The 21,142-nt window shown below is 42.1% G+C and overlaps 1 protein-coding gene across 3 annotated transcripts in view; it reads left to right on the top strand.

Annotated features, from left to right (window-relative positions):
• LOC134332814 (3',5'-cyclic-AMP phosphodiesterase 4D) overlaps positions 1 to 21,142 on the top strand; it is a 76,256-nt gene that overhangs the window by 15,702 nt on the left and 39,412 nt on the right. For all 3 annotated transcript variants that reach the window (XM_063014625.1, XM_063014624.1, XM_063014627.1), the window contains one exon: positions 7,371 to 7,447. In XM_063014625.1, coding sequence (XP_062870695.1) covers positions 7,403 to 7,447 — 45 coding nt within the window. In that variant the 5' untranslated portion in view covers positions 7,371 to 7,402. The remainder of the gene's footprint in view (positions 1 to 7,370; positions 7,448 to 21,142) is intronic.

Here is a 21,142-nt window from a genome sequence, read left to right as displayed (position 1 = left end):
TTCACTATGTTTATGGCCTTATGACTTTCAGAATGTCAGATAGTTTAAAGTTTAAACAAACACATAAAATGGGAAATTTATTATGTAGTTCTCACCTCTGCTTTTCTGGGAATCCCTTTTACTATATTTTGGATAATAACTGTACGAAGTCACTTTTACAGATCCACAACAGCATTGTTCAGGTCAGGCCAATAATGCCTGTTGGGGGTAAGGTCATTTGTTTTTAATTTGGTGTTGTAGAAATTTCTATGTTGTCATTTACCTTTGTGGCATGGCCTTCTAATATCTTGTGAGTAATAAGCACTGGCAACAGTGGCAATTTGACAGTGGTGATGCCTGAACCAACAACCTTCTGGTCGCTAGTGCAGTACCCTAACTGCTGAGTTATTCTTCACACATTAAAAGGCACATGGAACAATGGTCTCTAGGCAAGACCAGGCAAAATGGGTGACCTTATGCTGAGCGGAAATTTCATTGGTCAAATGGTCTGGCCTTGAGGTATCGCATTAATTCGAATCTTTATAGAATATATGCTTAAGTACTCAGTGATAAAGTTCTTTGAACTTCTATGACCGAACCAGCTCAACTATATTTCACCTAGAGGTTTCCATTTCAGGGCGGCACGGTGGCTCGGTGGGAAGCACTGTCGCCTCACAGCAAGAAGGTCCTGGGTTCGATCCCCAGGCGGGGCGGTCCGGGTCCTTTCTGTGCTGAGTTTGCATGTTCTCCCTGTGTCCACGTGGGTTTCCTCCGGGAGCTCCGGTTTCCTCCCACAGTCCAAAAACATGCAGTCAGGTTAATTGGTTAATAGGTGAATGTATGTGTGTGTGTGTGTATGTGTATATGTATGTGTGTCTGCCCTGCGATGGACTGGCGCCCCGTCCAGGGTGTTACTGTGTGCCTTGCACCCATTGAAAAGCTGAGATAGGCTACAGCACCTCTCCGCGAGCCTAATTGGATGAGCGGTTGAGAAAGTGAGCGAGTGAGGTTTCCATTTCAGAGCAATTATTTATAATGCATTAATAATTCATTCATTTATTCAGTTTTACTAACTGCTTTGTCCTGGTTGGGGTCATGGTGGCATTTTAAAGGCAATTAAGTTAATTTTGGTAGATGGAAGAAAAGTAAAGTACCCAAGGGAAACAGTGAGAACATACAAAACCCTTTGCAGACTTTAACCAGAGGTGTGGAAGTAACCCACTTCCTTAAAACGTGGCTCTGTCGCACCTACAACATCATAATGCCCTAATTTCAGTTTAGGAATGGAAGACATTGCATGAATCAGCTAATACGAAAACAACATTTGACAGTCTGTCTATGGAGATTGCATCTCTCCATGCCATAAATGGCGATGCAGTGTGTGTGTGTGTGTGTGTGTGTGTGTGTGTGTGTGTGTCATGTTGTCATATAACGTGTTTGTGTTGTAGTCGTAGGGTCCATTATAATATTATTTATATGGTTGGATTTTATGCTTGAAAAGGACAAAGCACAAAAGTAAACTGCGTTTTACTGCTTGCCTTAAAGGGAAAGGGAATGAACAAACTCCTGTGTAGGAGAACATAAATCTGCAAATTCTCTTTATACATTTGATGCCAAATGATGAAAGCAGTGTTCTATCACAGCACAGTGTACATTAATGGTAATTCTAGAAGAAGTGTTGTCATACCACGTCCTCTGTTTGCATAAACATACAGTCAAACGTTTACTGTAATGTCATGACAATGTTAAGTGTTAAGTGACTGAATGCTAAATCCCGTTCTTTCATTAATTAGAAGCTGCTGAAACATAGATGACGATAAACAGATACATGGATTCAGGGAATTCAGGAAGCTTTTTAACCACTTAAAACATGTTGACCATTAATTAGAAGCTAGCTTTTAGTTCTTTCACTTTTTAGTTCTACAATTACTGACTGTAGTCCATCTGTTTCTCTGCATGTCTTGTTAGCCCCCTTTCATGCTGTTCTTTAATGGTCAGGACCACCACAGAGCAGGTGTTATTTAGGTGGTGGATCATTCTCAGCACTGCAGTGATACTGACATGGTGGTGGTGTGTTAGTGTGTGTTGTGCTGGTATGAGTGGATCAGACACAGCAATGTTGCTGGAGTTTTTAAACACCTCACTGAGAATAGTCCACCAACCAAAAATATCCAACAGCGCCCCGTAGGCAGCATCCTGTGACCACTGATGAAGGTCTAGAAGATGACCAACTCAAACAGCAGCAATAGATGAGCGATCGTCTCTGACTTTACATCAAGGTGGACCAACTAGGTAGGAGTGTCTAATAGAGTGGACAGTGAGTGGACACGGTATTTAAAAACTCCAGGAGCACTGCTGTGTCTGATCCACTCATACCAGCACAACACACACTAACACACCACCACCATGTCAGTGTCACTGCAGTGCTGAGAATGATCCACCACCTAAATAATACCTGCTCTGTGGTGGTCCTGTGGTGGTCCTGTATTAGACACTCCTACCTAGTTGGTCCACCTTGTAGATGTAAAGTCAGAGACGATCGCTCATCTATTGCTGCTGTTTGAGTTGGTCATCTTCTAGACCTTCATCAGTGGTCACAGGGCGCTGTTGGTTGGATATTTTTGGTTGGTGGACTATTCTCAGTCCAGCATTGACAGTGAGGTGTTTAACAACTCCATCAGCGCTGCTGTGTCTGATCCACTCATACCAGCACGACACACACTAACACACCACCACCCAAATAATACCTACTCTGTGGTGGTCCTGTGGAGAGTCCTGACCATTAAAGAACAGCATGAAAGGAGGCTAACAAAGCATGCAGAGAAACAGATGGACCACAGTCAGTAATTGTAGAACTACAAAGTGCTCCTATGTGGTAAGTGGAGCTGATAAAATGAAAAGAGTGTAGAGACAAGAAGGTGGTTTTAATGTTATGGCTGATCAGTGTATTTGTTATGCATTATTATTTCTACCTTATGGCCTGCTTTCTCACCGGGTTGCAACATGAAAGACATTTATTAGAGGCTTTACAAGAACAGTCTTGAAGAACAGGCCTGATAAATGATTCACAAGTGCTTCTGCGTTACTCTGGCTTTTGCATTGGTCCTGACTTCGTCTTGTGAAATACCAAATGCTTGTCTGTCTTGTTTAATTTTTGCTCTCCCTCATTTTCAGCTTAACATTCCTGCAGAATTGTGCACATATTATTAACATCTGCTTCCTGAGGAACCAGTGGCATTTCGAAACAGATTTAAAGAGTTGTTTAGGGCTTAAGGTACCTCTAAAGAAAGGGCTCTGGGAGCGTTCTTCATTGCAAATAAAAAACACGTACGCTGAGCCACAAATCGACGTGACAGCTCTTCAGTCTTAAGCGTGTTATTATCTTTATTAACTGTGAACAAAATGTGGCTAAAAAGAATGCAGCACCAAAGCTCTCATTATCTTTTATGTGGCATGACTTTATGCACTGATTGTTGATTTCGCAAGATTACCTTGTTGTATAAGGCAAAAATATTTTGACTTTGATTCGTTATAACAAATGCCATAACCATAGCTTCATAAAACCCATTATATGAAATAAGTGATACACTACATTGCCAAAAGTATTCGCTTGTCTGCCCTCACACACATATGAACTTGAGTGACATCCCATTTTTAATCCATAGGGTTTAATATGATGTCGACCCAACCTTTGCAGCTATAACAGCTTCAACTCTTCTGGGAAGGCTTTCCACAAGGTTTAGGAGTGTATCTGTGGGAATTTTTGACCATTCTTCCAGAAGCGCATTTCTGAGGTCAGACACTGATGTTGGACGAGATTCTATCGTGTTCTATCGGGTTGAGGTCAGGACTCTGCAGGCCAGTCAGGTTCTTCCACAACAAATTCGCTCATCCATGTCTTTATGGACCTTGCTTTGTGCACTGGTGCGCAGTCATGTTGGAACAGGAAGGGGCCATCCCCAAACTGTTCCCACAAAGTTGGGAGCATGAAATTGTCCAAAATCTCTTGGTGTGCTGAAGCATTAAGAGTTCCTCCCACTGGAACTAAGGGGCCGAGCTTTGTTTATGAGCCAAGCAACCTGATTTAACATTAAACCCTAACTTCACAAATGCTTAATTGTCCAAATCAAAACAGGCAAAAATCCCCACAGACACATTCCAAATGTTTGTGAAATGTTACAGACGTTCAACAGCTCATGGTTAGGTGTCTACATACTTATGGCCATATACTGTTAATAAACATTTAATTTGAAAATGGCATAATATTAAAAACTGTGGATTGCTTATTGCAAATTGTGGTTCCGTTTAGATTCGTCTGATCAAAACACCATATGGCCATAAGAATGTGATAGAGATGTTCACAAGTCAGAGTCAAGTCACGAGTCAATATAAAATACACAAAACATATATTAGAAATGTAGCGAAGAAATAAGCAAATAATATGCAAGTTCAGATAAAAAAAACAGGTTTCCATAACAAGAAGGTACCAGTTAAAAGCTTAAACTGATACGTTTTGTTTTCACTGCAAAACAAAAGGCCACGATAAATCACGGCACAGCGGCCAAAATCCAAAACACAGCAACAAAAACCATAACCACTGCTTACCTTAGCTTATGTTCTTCCAGATGCTATTAAATGTATAACCGTGTGTTGTCCTATTAGGAATATAATCCGTTATTTTGTAAATGTGCTTATAATTAAAAACCTCCAAACTTTTCCCGGTTGTGAAGTAAAACATTAACTCGTTAGAAAGCCAATCAAGCGTTTCATTGACATCATCTGTGTGACGCAAACTGAATAAATGCAAATAACATAAATGCATTTCTTACTAATATTAAAATCAAACGTGTGATTGGTTCAGAAAGCGGTTCTTTCAACCATTAGCGCCAAATCTGTAGGAGCGTTCCTTTCACCCCAGTCGTTTTTGTGAAGTCCACTACGTAGGGTATTCCACCATTTTTTTAAGTGAGATTCCAATCCAAAGCTAACGAAAATGTTCTAATGAAGTGAACTTCAAATATAATTGTCACACGTAACTAATGTTAACACATGCTGATGCTAGGGACTTGTTGTTTACGAGTCATGAGTCGAGTCCGAAGTCGCTGTGTGTGCGACTTACGTGCGACCCCATCTCTGGTATGTGAATACCTGATCGTGAGCTATCCCATTCCAAACCCATATGCATTGCAACCTGCAGTCGGCTTCCTCTTAGCCACTCTTAACACCCTTCACATTTCTAGAAAGGCTTTTCACAAGATTTTGAAATGTGTCTCTGACATTTTGAGCCTATTGTGTTTTAAAAAGAGCATTTGTAAGGTCAGCCGCTGATGTTGGACGAGACATGGGCATTAATATGGAGTAGCCGCTAACCTTTGCGACTATAACAACATTTTGGTGTTCACTACAGTTGAGGTCAGGGCTCTGTGCAGGCAACTGGAACAGGAACAGAAAAGGGCTCTTTTCAAATGGTTGCCAAGTTGAAAGCATATAATTAATTTAGCATAATTTAGCCTAGCTGAAAAAAATACAATTATTAAAACCTTATGTGTTGCTAAAAAACTAATAAAATTAATAAAACAAACAAACTGGCTTTTCTCTCAGGCCATCATTTGTATGGATTCAACTGTCTCTTGAACACAAATCACCCTCAGTCCAATCTTAAAATAAATGCAACATATTAGTAGAAGAGAGTTAATTATGTTGCCAGTGATAAATTATTTACTCTTCTTTTTTTTTTTTTACTGGTAGTAGAATGGATGGAATGCATGTGTTGACAACCAGTCAAAAGTGTAGCCTAAGGGCCCCGATCTGATAACTTTAATGCATCGATTTACATGGAACTGTTTTATTAAAGGCCTGCATGTATAAGAACATTCTTGTGTGTTGCTGGTTTGTTGTAGGTGTGTTTGTTAGCATCCATCACTTCCCCCACACTCTGACGGTGACGTCCTTGTGATTAATATATCTGTTTACTTAAATAAATGATTAATTAGGAATGTTTCAACTTAAGGGTGGAAAATACAGGGTGGAATTTTAAAATGAACTGTTTCAATTGCTTGTCTCAGTGATATTGAGACAAAAACTTTGTAGTTCTACAATTACTGACTGTATCCCATCTGTTTCTCTGCATGCTTTGTTAGCCCCCTTTCATGCTGTTCTTCAATGGTCAGGACCACCACAGGACCACCACAGAGTAGGTATTATTTGGGTGATGGATCATTCTCAGCACTGCAGTGACACTGACATGGTGGTGGTGTGTTAGTGTGTGTTGTGCTGGTATGAGTGGAGTTTTTAAACACCTCACTGTCACTGCTGGACTAAGAATAGTCCACCAACCAAAATATCCTGCCAACAGCGCCCCTTGTGAAGCGTCATGTGACCACTGATGAAGGTCTAGAAGATGACCAACTCAAACAGCAGCAATAGATGAGCCATCGTCTCTGACTTTACATCTACAAGGTGGACCAACTAGGTAGGAGTGTCTAATAGTGGACACGGTATTTAAAAACTCCAGTAATGCTGCTGTGTCTGATTCACTCATACCAGCACAACACACACTAACACACCACCACCATGTCAGTGTAGTGCTGAGAATGATCCACCACCTAAATAATACCTGCTCTGTGATGGCTCTGTGGGGGTTCTGACTATTGAAGAATAGGGTGAAAGCAGGCTAAAAAAAAGCATGCAGAGAAACAGATGGACTACAGTCAGTAATTGTAGAACTACAAAGTGCTTCTATATGGTAAGTGGAGCTGATAAAATGGACAGTGAGTGTAGAAACAAGGAGGTGGTTTTAATGTTATGGCTGATGGTAATTATTTTAATTTTTATATTTTTATTGTACATAATGCTATTGACTGTTAAAGCAATTTTCTTGTTTCGTCTGCTCTCATATTAGGTGTCGACACAGCGGCTCACTCTGGTCTGCATACCTGATTTGGCTCTGTTTTTATGCCAGATAGCTTTTTTATCCGGTCTTGAGAAGCTCCCCTTCCATTGACAAGGCTGTTTCGGGCAAGCCATAGCCAATCATGTCTCTGTAGATGCCTGACCGTCCTATAGCACTACTGAGATTCAAACCCTAGATCCTCTACCAACCGAGCACCAGCTGTTTAAGCAATTAGTTTTGTTTATTTGTGATCTTAGTAAATCAGGCTTAATTAAATAAATGTTATATGTCTTTATTTAAATCCATACAGATTTATGTACTCAGAACAGGTTTGATTAATGACATTCTCTCACAGGTCTAAGCATTAAGCTCCCATGTATTTTCTTTCACAACAGGGACGTGTGAATTAGTGCCTAAAGCGGATTCTGACTTGTTCAGCAGGTTTTGGTTTTTTGACAGATTACTTTATTTAGTTTTTTCTTTTTTTTTTCCCCTCTAGCACTGTTTCAGACATAAACGGAACTAGTTTGCATGATGAAAGAAAATGAGTGCACTATGGAGGACGGCCAAGAGAGTGTAAGTTGATTTTTGTTGTTGCACACACACACACACACACACATTATGTGTATACATATACACCTCCTTGTTTCTACACTCACTGTCCATTTTATCAGCTCCATTTACCATATAGAAGCACTTTGTAGTTCTACAATTACTAACTGTAGTCCATCTACAGTAGTCCAGTTCTTCAATGGTCAGGACCCCCACAGGACCACCACAGAGTAGGTATTATTTGGGTGGTGGATCATTCTCAGCACTGCACTGACGCTGACATGGTGGTGGTGTGTTAGTGTGTGTTGTGCTGGTATGAGTGGATCAGACACAGCAGCGCTGCTGGAGTTTTTAAATACCATGTCCACTCACTGTCCACCCTATTAGACACTCCTACCTAGTTGGTCCACCTTGTAGATGTAAGGTCAGAGACGATCGCTCATCTATTGCTGCTGTCTGAGTTAGATATATTTGGTTGGTGGACTATTCTTAGTCCAGCAGTGACAGTGAGGTGTTTAAAAACTCCAGCAGCGCTGCTGTGTCTGATCCACTCATACCAGCACAACACACACTAACACACCACCACCATGTCAGTGTCACTGCAGTGCTGAGAATGATCCACCACCTAAATAATACCTGCTCTGTAGTGGTCCTGGGAGAGTCCTGACCATTGAAGAACAGCATGAAAGGGGGCTAACAAAGCATGCAGAGAAATAAATTAAGTAAATTGTAGAACTACAAAGTGCTTCTATATGGTAAGTGGAGCTGATAACATGGACAATGGGTGTAGAAACAAGGAGGTGGTTTTAATGGTATATATCGGTATATATACAATTTACAATATACAAATAGATGGCAAGAACAGAGCAATTCCATTATTTTAACCATAAACATAAGTACCCTGAGTTTTCTACTGTAGTTCTATCTGGAACTGGTTTTTTGTAGACATATGAAACAGAAATAAAGCTTTTGGCAACAAACACTCAAAGGGGTTGTTGCAAAAATACAGGTTGCTACATTAAAACTTTTAAGTGTGGTTAAACTGTTAAGTGTGTTAGAATATATAAACTCAATGAAGTATCTGGAGTATACTTCTTTTGGGCAGCACAGTGGACTCACAGCAAGAAGGGTCTGGGAATGATTTTCCAGCAGGATGGTTAGGGTCCTTTCTGTATGGAGTTGCATATTTCTCCGTGTGTACATGTGTGTTTCTTTCGGGTGCTCCGATTTCTTTCCACAAGTCCAAAGACATGCAGTCAGGCCAACTGGAGCTACTAAAATTGCCATAAGTGTGTGTGTGTGTGTGTCTGCCCTGTAATGGACTGGGGTAATTCCCCCAGGATCAGACCATGTCAGGGGTGTTTCCAAATGAATCAAACCAACCGTGACCATGACCAGAATAAAGCAGTGGTAAAACAGACAATAAATAAGTGAAGGAATGTCTTCTATCTATAGAGTCTTCTATCAAAGACTGATTTGTCACTGAATCTTCCAGCAGCACAGTAACCCAAAACATCAACAAATACTGTCTTTCTCCTGGTTTACTAATGAATGAAAAAATATATAGTGAGTAAGTAAGAAAGAAAGAACTCTCAATTCTGTCAAAGCAGTTTGGTTTCAATAAAGCTTGAAATATGTAGTAATAAAGTGTAGGTAGCCAGTTATTCTGCTCTTAATTTGAGTTAAATTGAGTAATACGCACATGGACAAATAGTGAACAGTTATATTTTGAAGGCTATTTACAACTCAAACAGCAACAATAGATGAGCGATCGTCTCTGACTTCACATCTACAAGGTGGACCAACTAGGTAGGAGTGTCTAATAGAGTGGACAGTGAGTGGACACGGTATTTAAAAACTCCAGCAGTGCTGCTGTGTCTGATCCACTCATACCAGCACAACACACACTAACACACCACTACCATGTCAGTGTCACTGCAGTGCTGAGAATGATCCACCTCCTAAGTAATGCCTGCTCTGTGGGGGTCCTGTAGGGGTGCTGACCATTGAAGAACATTCAGTCAATAATTGTAGAACTACAAAGTGCTTCTATATGGTAAGTGGAGCTGAGTGAGTGTAGAAATAAAGATTTGGTTTTATTATTATGGCTGATCAGTGTATATAAAACATTATTTGTTTATTTGATAATTTCTATCTCTGACAAATTTATCCATCATTTATCTGTAATATTTGAAAAAAAACAAACCCAAATAAACTGGATAATAATTAAATTTGTACAGTATTATAGCCTTTTGAATGTGTGATTTGTCCACCCTCGCAAGTATAATCCCATTGTTGTAGCTGGGCTATTAACACCAACTGGACACTTTATTAGATACACTTGTACACATTCATGTAATTATCCAATAAGCCAATTATCTAATGCTATTGTATAATTATCCAATCCTCCAATGTAACGTATCCAATTATCCAATGTAATTATTCACGTGGCAGCAGTCCAGCGCATACAATCATGCAGACACATGTCAAGATCAGAATGTAATAAAAATGTGTTGAGTCACTTTGACCATGACCTTCTTGTTGGTGGTGTTAGTGTTGTCAGACTAGTATGTCAGAAACTGTGGAATGTGAAATAAGCCACCACTGATTTCCTATTGGGTTCCACTCATATCTGACAAGAACATGCTGCTTACTTCAAACTCTGACCTTAACAGCTGCATGTTTCTGCAGAAATTAAGTGTCATCACGCCAGGCAACATCTTGAACTGTCTAGTTACAGTGAGCCTTTGCCCAGTGTAATCTTGGTGCTTTTTTTTTTTTTTATACCTTTAGATAGTTTGATCTGGTCCCAATCGGTCCTGAATTTGGTCACTTGAGGCGATTTTAGCTCGGGTTGATTTCTTTTCACACAGAGAAGTGCACCAAAATCCAAAATGCATCACAGTGAACCATGTGAGAACGTTTACTCTGATCAGATGTGTCTGAGGTCGGAGCAAGAAAGTTAATACAGCAGAGATGGCATTTGATTATACCTTATTAAAACCACCTCCTGGTTTCTACACTCACTGTCCATTTTATCAGCTCCACTTACCATATAGAAGCACTTTGCAGTTCTACAATTACTGACTGTAGTCCATCTGTTTCTCTATATATCTTTTTAGCCTGCTTTCACTCTGTTCTTCAATGGTCAGGACCCCCACAGGGCCACCACAGAGCAGGTATTATTTAGGTGGTGGATCATTCTCAGCACTGCAGTGACACTGACATGGTGGTGGTGTGTTAGTGTGTGTTGTGCTGGTATGATAAACACCTCACTGTCACTGCTGGACTGAGAATAGTCCAGCAACCAAAAATATCCAGCCAACAGCGCCCCGTGGGCAGCATCCTGTGACCACTGATGAAGGTCTAGAAGATGACCAACTCAAACAGCAGCAATAGATGAGCGATCGTCTCTGAATTTACATCTACAAGGTGGACCAACTAGGTAGGAGAGTCTAATAGAGTGGACAGTGAGTGGACACGGTGTTTAAAAACTACAGTAGCGCTGCTGTGTCTGATACACTCATACCAGCACAACACACACTAACACACCACCACCATGTCAGTGTCACCGCAGTGCTGAAAATCATCCACCACCTAAATAATACCTGCTCTGTAGTGGTCCTGACCATTGAAGAACAGCATGAAAGGGGGCTAACAAAGCATGCAGAGAAACAGATGGACTACAGTCAGTAATTGTAGAACCACAAAGTGCTTCTATATGGTCATTTCTTAATGCTTCATTGCTTAATAAAGCCACTGAGCTCAGTGTAACACACAGTGTTAGTATTAAACACACAGCTCAGGCTCAGCTCGTACTCAGTAGTGACCTGTCACCACATCAGTGTCTAGCAGTCTCATTCCGTATCAGTGTGACGCCTGTAAAACGAGCGCACATACCACACGCTGTGACTTTCAGCACCGTGCATGTAAATGTAGGCTGCATTATGTGCTGTAGTAATCGAGTGGCTGAAATGTTGAGAGTTTTTGAGAAAATAGGAGCTGGGCATAATCACGCTGGCTTATTTTGAAGTCATTCTTCAAGGGTAAAAGGTTGCATATGCAGGCAGCGCTTGTGACTCATTAGCAATTTTGATTATGTTTCTTCTGAATGCTTGATTGCTTCCTTTGCACTCATTTGGTGCCTAATGCTCACTTTGTTCAAAGCACCAAGCATTAGAGCAGCTCACCACTGCTTTGACTGATTAGCTGTTTTTTCTTGCACATCACCGTTAAAAGGCTTTATCATATTTCCAGAGTGGTGATATGGAGTTTTCCTGTAACAGCCTTCACTTGTGCTCAGGCCTTTCCCAAGACTTCAGGCAGTTGTAGCCTAGTGGTTAAGGTACCAAACTAGTGGCCGCTCAGGTGGCGCAGCGGTAAAGTACGCTAGCGCACCAGAGTTGGGGTTTCGAATACATCGTATCGAATCTCAGCTCTGACTTTCCGGCTGGGCTGGACGGCTGCATATTTTTTGTTTGTTTGTGTTTATTGCCATTCCAGCTCAGTTAGGCTATGTACATGGCATTAGAGGTGGGTTCAAAACCAAGTTCAAGCTAAGTAAAAGTTAACGTACTGTACTATATCTGGCTTTTAATCTTTGGTAATCCAACAAATTCAGGACTTTTTGTGGGTTATTGCGTTCGAAGAGGTCTTTCATATTTGTGTCTCTGTAAAATATTTCAGAGTATCTTCGATGGCTTGGCATTCTGTCAGGATATGTTTTATTGACAATTGTGATCCACAGTACTGGCACTTTGGCGCATCTTCCCCCAAGAGAAGGTGTCTGTGTGTCAGGGCTGAATGTCCTATACGGCATCTCGTTAACACCGTTTGGTCGTGTCTTTTTATTGGATACCGGGTAGACGTCCTGTCATCCTGTCCTGGCTTGATTTCGTACAGTTTGTTGGTGGCAGCATGAACAACGATTGGCTGTTGTTCAGGGTTAGAGGGAAAGAATCGCTATCGGATCATAGGTCCTCATAACTGGTGCGACTGCGGCCCCTGCTGGCTGACTGATGGCGCCTGCACAGGGATGAGGAATAATGCTGATAAGAGTGTGGCCCTCCATACACAGTGCCCGTCGGTGTATGAACTCGACTCGTGCGGGTGATACAGTCAGTCTGTACTGACTGTACGTGCCGGAGGGGGCGTATGTCAGTTGAGAGGCGTCCTCAGTCCTCAGAAGGGTCAAATCAGTATAGAGGACATAATCAGGGTAATTGGAAAAGAATTGGACAGGGAAATTGGGGGGAAAGGTGGGGAAAAATAGAAATCCAAAAAAAAAAAACTAGTAATCAAAAAAAGTCACTGGTTTAAGCCCCACCACTGCCAGGTTGCCACTGTTGGGCTCTTGAGCAAGGCCCTTAACCTTCAAATGCTTAGACAATATACTGTCACAGTACTGTAAGTCGCTTTGGATAAAAGTGTCTGCTAAATGCCAAAAATGTAAATGTACTTTGGATTGTGTCTGTTGGGATTGAAGTCAAGGTCTGGCACTGATGTGTATTTGCTGCATAGTGTTTTAATACCCAGAGGATCACGGTTGATCTTTGTATTCCTCTACCGCCCATTTCAGCACCTCTACCAGATAGAAGAAACAAATTGGTGACTGGTCATTCGTCCGTCCCTCCCATAAGCACGGTCAGTTATGCAGGTGGCACCATGCAACATCATAGTTAACAGTAGTTACACTATATTGCCAAAAGTATTCGCTCGTCTGCCTTAATACGCAAATGAACTTGAGTGACATCCCATTCTCAATCCATAGGGTTTTGCAGCTGCAACAGCTTCAACTCTTCTGGGAAGGCTTTCCACAAGGTTTAGGAGTGTGTTTATGGGAATTTTTGACCATTCTTCCAGAAGCGCATTTGTGAGGTCAGACACTGATGTTGGACAATAAGGCCTGGCTCGCAGTCTCCGCTCGAATTCATCCCAAAGGTGTTCTATCGGGTTGAAGTCAGGACTCAGTCAAGTGTGCAGACCAGTCAAGTTCTTCCACACCAAATTCGCTCATCCATGTCTTTATGGACCTTGCTTTGTGCACTGGTGCGCAGTCATGTTGGAACAGTTAGGGGCCATCCCCAAACTGTTCCCACAAATTTGGGAGCATGAAATTGTCCACAATCTCTTGGTATGCTGAAGCATTAAGAGTTCCTTTCACTGGAACTGAGGGGCCGAGCCAGACTCCTGAAAAACAACCCCACACCATGATCCCCCCTCCACCAAACTTTACACTTGGAACAAAATGTCAAGGTCTGGGACTGATGTGGCTTGCAAACGGTGTTCCAGTTTGTCTCAAAGGTGTCCAGTAAGGTTTACATTAGGGCCTTTAGGGCCAATGTTTAGAACGTTGAAGTCAAACACTCTACAGTTTTTACTATACAGCAGTCCAACATAACTTTGGGGGAGAAGGAATCAAGTGTCAAAGAGTTGACTCTTCCCTTGCCGTGACACTCTCGTGACCCTAACTGCTGCTGAACTGCAACCACGGCCTGCAAGCCAGCTACTTGATCCACCAACCAACGAACATGTAAATGCTGTCAGAGTGCTACTCTTCCAAACTAGACAAGGAGAAGACAGAGAGCAGGAGGTGCAACTGATCTGAGCTAAAGAATGAAATCTAGCAAAGATGCCTTCATAGGAATGCAGAAGCAAAATGCAATTAATATAATGGACACCATACACAGCGAAAAAATAGAATGCTCTTAAAACTACCTTACAGGCACACCTCATTCAGCACATACAACCGCCAGATTCTTACAGAGAACCCTATCAAAACACCTTATAACCTCTGTATTCCTCAAACACACCGTAGAAGTAGGAGTCACTGTAGCAGCAGTAAGAAGGTGAACTCTTATTTGTTTTTATAACCTCAAACATGTCTGTCTGTGCCTGTTGAGAGCTTAAGCTAAGACACAGCTAAGACTTGTGGTGGGCCAGCCTGTTAGACTGCTCCGTCACAGCTCCTGAAATGGTCTGATCTGTAGATCTAATGTTACTGAACGGTTAGGGTAATGTGTAGCTATGTAATCTGATTATAAACAGCTGTTAAACCAGCTGTTGGGGAACAAACAGTGCATACAAAATAATGATCCAATTTTCTAATTAGCTGAAATTAACTTATCGAAGGGAACATACAAATTTAGTCCAGAGCCAGTTTAAGGTATTCCTGCCTTGCGCCCAGTGTTTTCTGGTTTAACTGGACCTGTTGCAACCCTGACCAAATACAAATGGATAAATTGTATTTCTAAGCTTGTTAAGCAAGTTGGGTATAACTCAAATGCTACATTTAGGGGTAAATCTCACAGTCTCGGCCTAACGACTACCTCTTTGCAAAGCAATGGGATCTGTGTAAACTTTTGGGTGTGGTTTGATTCAGTTCTGAGATGTTTTCAATGTTCTGGTGTACTTTTTGCATCCTTTCTTAATGGTAACAGCACAGATACCTTAACGTCTGTATGTGCTATTTTTTCAGCTTTCATTTACTCCTACCATTCGTCTCAAATAATAAACAATATGACTTTGTGTATTGTGTAGGGATGTAACGATACACTCCACCCACGATGCGATGCGATTCACGATACTCGGTTCACGATACGATCTTTCTCCCCCTTTAGCGCATCCAATTGTTCAATTTGCATGGTGCTTCCTCTCTGTCTATGCCGAACTCTGCCCTGACCGAGGAGATCGAAGCTAACCCACATCCCCTCCGAAACATGGGCAGCAGCCGGATGCATTTTTGCCACCCACACATCGATGAGTGTGGCGCCACCTAGTGTTGCATGTGGAGAGACACACCCTAAGGGTACTCTTCCTAATCTCTGTGCAGGCACCTCTAATCAGCCGGCAGAGGTTGTAATTGCATTCTGAGAGAGAGACCCACATCTGGTTATTTGTCCCACCCCTCAACCGGCCAATCGTTGCACATACAGCCACTCAGCCTCGAACCGGTAAGGCAGAGCTGGATTCGATACGAGGTACTCAGAATCCAGCTCTGGTTGCAGCGTGTCTTTTTACCGCTGCGCCACCTGAGCGGCAGCCCGTATACGATTTTTTCCCGATTTTTTTTTACTGAAATTGAAGACAAATTATAAAAAACATTTTCCTTTTATTATTTCTCTTAAAAAAAAAAGTAAAATAAAATACTGTATTTGTGATACTGTATTTTTCTCCCCTAATCTAGTCCTGTCCAATCACCCTCGATTGCATCCTCTCTACTGATTCGACCCTTCACCGCTGACTGAGGACGCCTCTCAACTGACATACGCCCCCTCCGGCACGTACATTCAGTACAGACATTTTCCACTTGCACGGGTCGGGTTCACACACCAATCGGCACTGTGTACGGAGGGCCACACCCCCATCAGCATCATTCCTCAGCCCTGTGCAGGCGCCATCAGTCAGCCAGCAGGGGCCTCAGTTGCATCAGTTTGAGGATCTATGATCCGACTTTACCCCTAATCCTATGAACAACAGCCAATCGTTGTTCATGCAGCCGCCCAGCAGAGCTGAGATTCGATATGATGTATTCGAAACCCCAACCCTGGTGTGCTAGCGTACTTTTACCGCTGCGCCACCTGAGCGGCCCTCTTTTATTTATCTAAATAATGAATGCCCTTTTATTTCTGAGGTAGGTACAAACTATGCAAAACAATTTTGAATTAAGCCCAATTTGGCTGCAAAACCCCGAATTTGGCAACCAGGCGTATAGCGCCAGTGACGTCAACCAGGCGAGGTGTATAGCGCCAGTGCCCTCTGCTGTTTAAAGTGAATATCGATTCATCTTAAATGTCAAATGGAATTTTTGCATCGGTTATTAACTGTCTTGTGGTGAATCGTTACATCCCTAGTATTGTGTGTTGTGTCACCGACATCTTACTTAACTGGTGTGTTGTCTGGTGATGGTCAGCCATGCAGGCTTACATTCATAAGTGTGACAGGTGGACATTGGAGGTCCTATATGTGTGAAGAATGCATGTTCTCCCTGTGTACATGTGGGTTTCCTCCAGGTGCTCTGGTTTTCTCCCACAAGTCCAAAAACATGCAGTCAGTGCGTGTGTGCCCTGTGATAGACTGGCAACCTGTCTTGGGTGTTACCTGTCTTTCATCCAATGACTCAGACCCACTGCGACCCGGACCAGGACAAAACGGTGTTAAAACAGACAATCAGCGAACAATAATTTTCACTATTTCCTCCCACAGTCCAAAGACATGCAAGTGAGGTGAATTGGAGACACTGAATTGTCCATGACTGTGTTCGATATAACCTTGTGAACTGATGAACCTTGTGTAACCAGTAACTACCTGTTCTGACATGAATATAACCAAAGTGACGTTAACATGACGTTAAAATCCTAATAAATAAAAAAATAAAAAAATAACTTCTTAAGAATTTTAGGGTAGAGAGCAGAAATCATGGCTTCATTAATTATGGCAAGTCACCCAGGCCCTAAATCATTAAACTATCCTCATACCTTAACACGTGTGCAGTACCCGGCTGGATCATATGCGGATCAGCTTTGTGTACAGAGAGCCACACCCTGATCAGCATAATTCCTCGACTCTGTGCAGACGCCATCAATCAGCCAGCAGCCGCCCAGGTGGCGCAGCGGTAAAAAGACGCGCTGCGACCAGAGCTGGATTCTGAGTACGCGGTATCGAATCCAGCTCTGCTTCACCGGTTCGAGGCCGAGTGGCTGTATGAGCAACGATTGGCCGGTTGCTCAGTTGGGGGCGGGACAAAGAACCTGATGTGGGTCTCTCTCTGTCAGAATGCGATTACGACCTCTGCCGGCTGATTAGAGGCACCTGCACAAGAGATGAGGAAGAGTGCCCTTAGGGTGTGTCTCTCCGCGTGCAACGCTAGGTGGCGCCAAACTCATCAATGTGCGGGTGGCAAAAATGCATCCGGCTGCTGCCCATGTTTCGGAGGGGATGTGGGTTAGCTTTGATCTCCTCGGTCAGGGCAGGGTTCGGCATAGACAGAGAGGAAGCACGATGCAAACTGGACAATTTGATGCGCTAAAGGGGGAGAAAAAGGGGAAAAAAAATCAGCCAGCAGAGGTCGTAATTGTTGTTCTACTTCTACTCCACCATGTTTGACTCTTGGTAAAATGTTCCTAGTGGTAAATCCTGAGTTATCATTATATCAGATGTAACAGTCTACAGATCATGAGCTCCATTTACTCCTAACACTCTGTCTCAAATAATAAACAATATGACTTTGCATTGTGTCACCAACATCACACTTAACTGGTGTGCTTTCCCTGTGTACATGTGGGTTTCCCCAAGGTGCTCTGGTTTCCTCCCACAGGTCCAAAGACATGTAGTCAGGCCAACTGGAGCCCTAAGTGTGAGTGTGTGCGCGCCCTGTGATAGACTGGCAACCTGCCTGGGGTGTTTACTGCCTTTCGTCCAATGACTCGGACCCACCGTGACCCTGACCAGGATAAAGCGGTGGTAAAACAGACAATAATTATGATTTTCACTATTTCTACTTATTTATGATGAATTATATTAGCTGATGTAACAGTCATTAAGGTGTTTTCTGTCAAATCGAATAAGAGTCCTCTCACCCACAATGAACCACAATCCCTCATAGGTTTCCACAGATGTCTTATATATTTTTTTAGATATGATTTCTGGTCCTGTAAGAGAACATTAACTAGGTAACTGGGTATTGTCTTCATGCAGAGTTTCTAACTCCAGTATTCTTTACCTGAGGCACAATGTGGGATTGCAGTTTGACATTTAATGTTGTATAAAGCATACTGGCAATTTGTTTTGATGCCTACACAAAATCAGGACGGGGGTGTTGAAGGCTTAGATTTTTTTTACTTGTACTTTACGGTGCTGTTATCATTGCGGGAGCAGTGCTGCAACGCAAATTGGCATAGATTTTCCTAATGATGTGGAGGCAGATGACAAGGAGACATGAAAAGCATGGCTAGTGAGATACTGTTGCATAAAAACTCATCATCTTTCAGTGATTTTATTTCATTTCATAACACTCAAACCACCTCCTTGTTTCTACACTCACTGTCCATTTTATCAGCTCCACTTACCATATAGAAGCACTTTGTAGTTCTACAATTACTGACTGTAGTCCATCTGTTTCTCTGCATGCTTTGTTAGCCCCCTTTCAGGCTGTTTTTCAATGGTCAGGACTCTCCCAGGACCACCACAGAGCAGGTATTACTTGGGTGGTGGATCATTCAGACCACTACAGTGACACTGGCATGGTGGTGGTGTGTTAGTGTGTGTTATGCTGGTATGAGTGGATAAGACAGCAGCGCTGCTGGAGTTTTTAAATACCTCACTGTCACTGCTGGACTGAGAATAGTCCACAAACCAAAAATATATTCATCTAGAAGATGACCAACCTTAAACAGCAGCAATAGATGAGCGACCGTCTCTGACTTTACATCTACAAGGTGGACCAACTAGGTAGGAGTGTCTAATAAAGCGGACAGTGAGTGGACACGGTATTTAAAAACTCCAGCAGCACTGCTGTGCCTGATCCACTCATACCAGCACAACACACACTAACACACCACCACTGTAGTGCTGAGAATGATCCACCACCTAAATAATACCTGCTCTGTAGTGGTCCTGTGGGGGTCCTGACCATTGAAGAACAGGGTGAAAGCAGGCTAAAAAGATAGAGAAACAGATGGACTACAGTCAGTAATTGTAGAACTACAAAGTGCTTCTATATGGTAAGTGGAGCTGATAAAATGGACAGTGTGTGTAGAAACCAGGAGGTGGTTTTAATGTTATGGCTGATCAGTGTATTTTGCAATGTTAAATACAATTCAAACCTTTGCTTGAATTGTATGTATATCATCAGTTGGCATTCTCCAGATTATTGACTGTTTATTGTCTTATTTTCTGTCAGTCAGAGATTCAAGAGAGTGCCAAGTGAAACAACAGGGCATCTGGGAAATGAAACCGTATCTCACAGAATGAAAAATGCATAAAATATGGGACACAGTCCCAGTACTGCACTGACACTAACATGGTAATGACATGGCTGGAACACATACCCTGTTAGCACTAGCAGGTCTAAAATTAGAAACTAGAGCTAGAGTCTTTCATCAGGCACAGTGTTTTTTTAGTGGACACATTCTGATCACCGCTCAGCAGTAACATAGAGGTGTTTCAAAATCCCAGCACTGGTGCACCTATTACTTTTATACAACACACACCTCCGTGTTATTAGCACACCATTGTTATTGCAGTACTGTGAATGGTCCATTAAACAAATTACATCAGGTCAAAGGATTAATTTAAAGAATAAATTGGGAACAGTTTAGCAACTAATAAATGTATCTACTGTACACCGATCAGGCATAACATTTCAGCTCCACTTACCATATAGAAGCACTCTGTAGTTGTAAAATTACTGACTGTAGTCCATCTATTTCTTTACATACTTTTTTAGCCCCCTTTCATGCTGTACTTCAATGGTCAGGACCCTCCCAGGACCACCACAGAGCAGGTATTATTTAGGTGGTGGATCATTCTCTCATTCTCTCTCTCATGGTGGTGGTGTGTTAGTGTGTGTTGTGCTGGTATGAGTGGATCAGACACAGCAACACTGATCTTAAGATTGAGTTTGTAAACACCTCACTGTCACTGCTGGACTGAGAATAGTCTACCAACCAAATATATCCAGCCACCAGATCCCCGTGGGCAGCATCCTGTGATCACTGATGAAGGTCTAGAAGATGACCAACTCAAACAGCAGCAATAGATGAGCGATCGTCTCTGACTTTACATCTACAAGATGGACCAGCTAGGTAGGAGTGTCTAATAGAGTGGACAGTGAGTGGACACAGTATTAAAAAAATTCCAGCAGCGCTGCTGTGTCTTATCCACTCATACCAGCACAACACACACTAACACACCACCACCATGTCAGTGTCACTGCAGTGCTGAGAATGATGGACTACAGTCAATAATTGTAAAACTACAAAGTGCTTCTATATGGTAAGTGGAGCAGATAAAATGGACAGTGAGTGTAGAAACAAGGAGGTGGTTTCAATGTTATGGTTGAACGGTGTAAGTGGCCTTAGCGGTTAAGGTACTGAACTAGTGATCAGAAGGTTGCTGGTTCAAGTATCACCAATACCAAGCTGCCACTGTTGGGCCTTTGAGTAAGACCTTTACCCTGAATTGCTTGGATTGTATTCCGTCACAAAAGTAAGCTTCTCTGGTTAAAAAACAAGGTAAATACAACAACAAAAACACAACCCAGAATTGTGTGTATTCTGTTCCATTAACATCTCTTATCACTGCTACGCAGATGACACACAGCTTTACCTTCCTCTGACAGCTACCAATGACAATGCCATCAACCATTCTGGACTGTGACTGTCGTAATGATGTTAAATGCTGGATGTAAAAAAAAAAAAACTTCCTTCAGTTAAACAACAAAACAGAAACAAAAGTCATCAAGACAAAACAGTCATCATATTCGACCATACCAATGCCACCACTTCAATAGCTAACAAGATGGGACCACTCTCTGCAAATGTAAAATCTCAGTATCATCTTTAATTCCGAACTCAAGTTTGACAAACAAATAAAAACACTGTAGTGAGAGGAAGTTTTTATCAGCTGAAAACTATCAGCAAACTGAAAAACATCCCGTCTTTTAAAGATTTGGAGACTGTTACCCATGCTTTTGGGTGTGTTCGAAAAGCTAGCTCTCTC

Source organism: Trichomycterus rosablanca, chromosome 18 (assembly GCF_030014385.1).
Source record: "Trichomycterus rosablanca isolate fTriRos1 chromosome 18, fTriRos1.hap1, whole genome shotgun sequence".
Lineage (NCBI taxonomy): Eukaryota > Metazoa > Chordata > Actinopteri > Siluriformes > Trichomycteridae > Trichomycterus > Trichomycterus rosablanca.
Note: the sequence above shows the minus strand (reverse complement) of the source record. Positions and strands in the feature narration are given on the sequence as shown.